The sequence below is a fragment of the Athene cunicularia genome, assembly GCF_003259725.1.
Source record: "Athene cunicularia isolate RWA chromosome Z unlocalized genomic scaffold, athCun1 chrZ_part2, whole genome shotgun sequence".
In the NCBI taxonomy this organism is placed as follows: domain Eukaryota; kingdom Metazoa; phylum Chordata; class Aves; order Strigiformes; family Strigidae; genus Athene; species Athene cunicularia.
In genome coordinates, this window is record NW_020799143.1 from 14,127,764 (window position 1) to 14,133,763 (window position 6,000).

The 6,000-nt window shown below is 44.5% G+C and overlaps 1 protein-coding gene across 1 annotated transcript in view; it reads left to right on the top strand.

The window, feature by feature from the left end:
* SLC28A3 (solute carrier family 28 member 3) overlaps nucleotides 1-1,160 on the top strand; it is a 46,322-nt gene extending 45,162 nt beyond the window's left edge. The window contains exon 18 of the mRNA XM_026866347.1: nucleotides 1,013-1,160. Coding sequence (XP_026722148.1) covers nucleotides 1,013-1,127 — 115 coding nt within the window. The 3' untranslated portion in view covers nucleotides 1,128-1,160. The remainder of the gene's footprint in view (nucleotides 1-1,012) is intronic.
* The last annotated feature ends 4,840 nt before the right edge of the window (nucleotides 1,161-6,000 follow it).

Below are 6,000 nucleotides of genomic sequence, written 5' to 3' on the forward strand. Positions count from 1 at the left end.
ATTTTAGTGCTGCTGAATTGTTTTCCTTTTCTTGGGCATTTCTATGTTACATGCCAAACACAAACAGAATCAACAATGAACTCAAAACATTTTTGTCCAAACCTGAGCTTCCCAAAAGAGTAAAGATAGATTATCATGTAAAGACTCAGTGGTCTAGCTCAGGCTCATCTCAAATATTAACAAAATATTCGAACTAACATAATGCTAACATAGTATCTGGTGATAAGTCTAGCTGAAAAAAGCAAGGAACTTTTCCTTCTGCTGTCTATGAATCTGTCTGAGGATGATAGTAATTGTGCCTTTTTATATAGAAAATTTTACACACATTTGAAGTAGAAAAATATTTTGAGATAAATTGTATCAAGATAACCAGCTTCTACCTGAACATCAGTGCTTGCATATCACTACAAGGAATTTCTGATTTTGCAGCCTGGTGTTCCAAATGAGTTTATCATAACTAGTGTCAAAACCTTTTGTGCACAGTAAAAATCATCTGTGATATTGGGTACATTCTTTCTTTCATAATTCTTCATCACTCCGTCTTTTCTTCATCACAATAGTTTGAACTCTACCAGATTGTTACAAAGGCAAGAACTTGCTCTGTTTGCACCAGAACCAATGTTGACAAAATGCTTCAAAGATGGAAAAAACCTTGAATAGTGAAGTGAAACCCTCAATCATTTTGGTGATCTGGGAAGATATACCCAAGGCATGAGACTTTTATGCAGAAAACCAGGCATTACTCTGATAAAAAGGGAGAACATCTCGTCATGATAGATGGCTAGTGTCTGGGAAGTCTTCTCTCTGTTTAATTTCTCATGAAAATTTTAACAAATGTAAAGTTGCTTTGAAGAAGGTGTGTGCGTGTGTGCACATGTGTCTGTGTTCATGTGCATATGTGTGTGTGTGTGTGTATACATATACTAGATATACGTACAGGGGGCTGGAGGGAGAGAGAGTCCCTTAAGAGAAAAGGCATGTGTCTGATTTCTCCTTTTATCTCTTTCCCCAGTGTAAATCATTCACAGGAGACCTTCCCTGGAGGAAACTACAGCCTGAGTTACAGGAAAGGATGTTGTCAAATACTGCATCGACCTGCTTTTCAGTGCACTTGGATTAAGCCTTAACAGGGGGTGAATAGACCATAAATAAGAGCTGTGTTCCTTGGTAGAAAGTTAATAAAACATTTCTTTTTTCACAACAAGCATGAACACCTCTAACCTTTATTTTCCATCTCCTACCAGCCCAATTCCTCTAACTTGCTTGGAATTACTCATAAATTAAACTGCAGTAAATGCAGGACACCTCTTGCTGCAGATTTCTTCTCCCATTACAGATCAGAAGAGGAGAACATTTCTGAGCCTGATTTTCCTGATTTCATTTCTGCCCTGAAGCTGATGAAGCTCTAGAATTAAAGTACTGTAGGCAAGAAGAAAATCAGATTCAGAGTATTTGACTGCCACTTACAGAAGTTGTGAACTATAAATGATATTTAGAATAGCCATCCATTCCTAATAGTATTTGTGATCTTTTTGATACCAAAGAAGTGGTTTTATTGCATGAAGATAGACAATTCTGTTCACAGAAATCTCTGCACGTTTCTTCTGGTAGCTATTGTTGCACATGAACTGAGCTTCTTACGTGTAGCACACCTCACCATCTTGGTCACTGAAGCACTCAAATCAAGGACTAGCCACTGTGTGCCCCAGTCACCTTCCTGCCCACAGAGGCATCCAGGCCACATCTTGATCCAGGATGTTGGTCCCTGTTTAGAGGTAACTCACAGAAATGGAAATGTACCACTCTGAAGAAAGTTTCTGATATCGATTCTTCTCAATCTTTGTTGTTAACAATTCTGAAAATTGATCCTGGAGTTACCAACCAGGAACAACATTGCTGTACTGCAAATCAAATATGGGTAAAATCAGATCACAATCTGACTACTCCCCATGAAAACAGAATCATAGAACCACAGAATCTTCTAGGTTGGAAAATACCTTGAAGATCATCCAGTCCAACCATCAACCTCACACTGACCATTCTCAAGTACACCATATCCCTCAGCGCTATGTCAACCCGACTCTTAAACACCTCTGGATGGGGACTCCACCACTGCCCTGGACAGCCCATTCCAACACCCAACAACCCCTTCTGGAAAGAAATGCTTCCTAATATCCAGTCTAAAACTTCCCTGGTGCAACTTGAGGCCATTCCTTCTTGTCCTGTCGCTTTCTACTAGGCTAAAGAGACTCATCCCCAGCTCTCTGCAACCTCCTTTCAGGGAGCTGTAGAGGGCGATGAGGTCTCCCCTCAGCCTCCTCTTCTCCAGACTAAACACCCCCAGTTCCCTCAGCCACTCCCCGTACGACCTGTGCTCCAGACCCTGCACCAGCTTCCTTGCCCTTCTCTGGACACGCTTGAGTCATTCAATGTCCTTTTTGGAGTGAGGGGCCCAAAAGTGAACACAGGAATCGAGGGGCGGCCTCCCCAGTGCCGAGTACAGGGGTCAGATCCCTTCCCTGTCCCTGCTGGCCACGCTATTGCTGACACAAGCCAGGATGCCATTGGCCTTCTTGGCCGCCTGGGCACACTGCTGGCTCCTGTTCAGCCGGCTGTCAATCAGCACCCCCAGGTCCCTCTCTGACTGGCAGCTCTCCAGCCACTCCTCCCCAAGCCTGTAGCGCTGCTGGGGGTTGTTGTGGCCCAAGGGCAGCCCCCGGCATTTGGCCTTATGGAAACTCCTCCAGTTGGGCTCAGCCCATGGCTCCAGCCTGTCCAGGTCTCCCTGCAGAGCCTCCCTACCCTCAAGCAGATCAACACTCCCACCCAACTTGGGGTCATCTGCAAACTGACTGAGGGTGCACTCGATCCCCTTGTCTAGATCATCAGTAAAGATGTTAAACAGGAGTGGCCCCAAAACCCAGCCCTGGGGGACACCACTCGTGACCGGCCACCAACTGGATTTAACTCCATTCACCACAACTCTCTGGGCCCGGCCATCCAGACAGTTTTTTACCCAGCAAAGCGTGTGCCCATCCAAGCCTCAAGCAGCCAGTTTCGCCAGGAGAATTCTGTGGGAAATGGTGTCAAAGGCCTTACTAAAGTCAAGGTAAACAACATCCGCAGCCTTTCCCTCATCCAATAAGCAGGTTGCCCTGTCATAGAAGGAGATCAGGTTTGTCAGGCAGGACCTGCCTTTCATAAACCCCTCCTGACTGGGCCTGAGCATCTGGTTGTCCTGCATGTGTCATGTGACGTTACTCAGGATGAGCTGCTCCATCAGCTTCCTGGCACTGAAGTCAAGCTGACAGGCCTGGAATTTCCCAGATCATCCTTCTGACCCTTCTTATACATTGGCTGATTTACAATCTGTCGGGAAAGCAACATTAATGGATCGTGAAGACCTCTAGAAGATCTTATTGAAGAGGAGTCTGTTATGTTTTTTAATCTTCAGACCCTTAATGGACTCCAAAATAAAAAAATTCTTTGCAGATTTTTTTTCAGAAGATTACGAGATATATATTCCTATCCTATGACATTGTTGATGCTCAAGACTTGAAAAAAAGCACAAAGAACTGAAATACAGGAACAGCAGTAATTTCTGACATACCCTCCAAATAAAACTTGAGCAAATGGAAATGAACCAGTCTATTCTGATAAAACAATAACTTCTCAATCTTCCATTAATTATTGGATAATCTGTTCTGGAAAATCCAGATTCATAAATTTAGACAGCTGCCAGTACAGCTCTTTTCGGTGGGCATTTATTTGAGTTTACTGTAAAAGATGCTAGTTTTCTGGAAAACTCAGTTTATTAACTTGACCCTCTGAAAAACTATAAATTCCAGTATTACTACTACTTGTGACTTTTATCATGGGTTTCACATTGTTAGGTGTTCTTCTTCAGCCTCATCCACACAGATTTAGGAGACTGCATGTCAACCTCAGTTTACAGTGTTCTTAAAGAACATTGCTAATCCTGATTATGTGAGATATATACTCAAATATTGTATGCAAACCTGTCCTAAAGAAACTGCATGGGTTTGGTCCACAATTTTTATCCAGCATCCTGGTTATAGCTTTCAAATAAGTTTAGAGTCTGAAATAAAGAAATAAATTTTTTCAAGGGAAATTAATCAGACACATTAACTCTCACTGTCAAGCAGAACATAACTCACACCTCCCCACATTTCTAAGTCACTACTGGCACTTTCTTTCCTTGCTGCTCCCCACCAAACTCTATTTAATATGAGCCTTTTGAACAGGCTCTTCCCATTCCTGCTATTGTAAGCTGGCTAATAAAGACAACCATGCATAAACTTCTAAAAATGCCTCTTGTGTAGCTTGAGCCAGTAGCCTTCCTCCCATAGAAGTAGTGTGTAGTGTAGTGTGTTTCTTTTCTTTTTTAGGACTATTGCAGGATTACATGGAAAGCAATTTTTTTTTAGCAGAGGATATGTGACATTGCTCTACCAACAGCTGATCAAAGAGATTGCCCACCTGGTTTGCTGATGGCTTAATCAAAAGATGATGTACGTGGGACATTACATCCTAAATGTAGCAAAAAACCAGCAAGAGTAGGAGGGAATTGCTAGCAAGTACCATCATGCTTTCAGGTGACTATTCTCCTTCTGTCCTTGTGGTAGTGCTAGAAATTCAGTGTATAGGTTCAGAGTCTCTGTGTCTCCCTCAACACAAAAAGGGAACCATGCACTTCACCCACTGGGCCTTAACTGGCTAGCTTGGATCTTGAACTATCTGTACCCAGGATCACATTTCCAGCAACACGATTGCCAGCAACAATGAATCTGCAACACAGACCTGAAAAGAAATATTTGATTTAATCAAATGCTTGCTAGCACTTGTGGTGGACACCAGGTGCCCACCATAGTTGCTCTATCACTCCCCTCCTCAACTGGACAGGAGAGAGGAAATAAAATGAAAGGCATGTGGTCGAGATAAGGACAGGGGGACATCATTCAGCAGTTACCATTATGGGCAAAATAGACTCGATTGGGGGAAGATTGATTTAATTTATTGCAAATCAAATCAGAGTAGGATAATGAGAAATAAAACCCACATCTTAAAACATCTTCCCACCACCCCTCCCTTAACTTAACTTACCAGCTTAACTTACTCCTAATTTTCTCTACCTCCTTCCCCTCAGTGGCACAGGGGGACAGGGAATGGAAGTTGCTGACAGTTCATCACATGTTGCCTCTGCTACTCTGTCCTCCTCAGAGGAAGGATGCCTCATACTCTTTCCCTGCTCCAGCATGGGGTCCCATCCCATGAGACACAGTCTTCCATGAACTTCTCCGACATGCGTCCTTCCCATGGGCTCTAGTTCTTCATGAATTGTTCTAGCATGGGTCCTTTCCACAGGGCACAGTCCCTCAGGAACAGGCTGCTCCAGTGTTGGTCCCCCATGGAGTCACAAGTCTTGTCAGTAAACCTGCTCCACCATGGGCTCCTACCTCTGCAGGGCCACAGGTCCTGCCAGAATCCGGCTCCAGTGTGGGCTTCCCACGGTGTCACAGCCTTCTTCAGGTGCATCCACCTGCTCTGGTGTGGGATCCTCCCCAGGCTGCAGGTGGCTCTGCTCCGCCATGGGCCTCCATGGGCTGCAGGGGCACAGCTGCCTCACCACAGTCTTCCCGTGCTGCCTCACCACAGTCTTCCCCACGGGTTGCAGGGGAATCTCTGCTTCAGCACCCGGAGCACTTTCTCCCCTCCTTCTTCACTGACCTTGGTCTCTGCAGAGTGGTTTCTCTCATGTTTTCTTATTCTTCTCTTCTGGCTGCTGTTGCACAGGGTTTTTTTTCCCCTTCTTAAATACATTATCACAGAGGCACTACCACCATCACTGATGAGTTCAGCCTTGGCCAAGAGAAACAACCTTGATTGGTCTGTCTTGGAGTCAGCTGGCATTGAACATGGGGTAAGCTTCTAGCAGCCTCTCACAGAATCCACCCCTGTAGCCCCCCCCCCCCCCCCCCC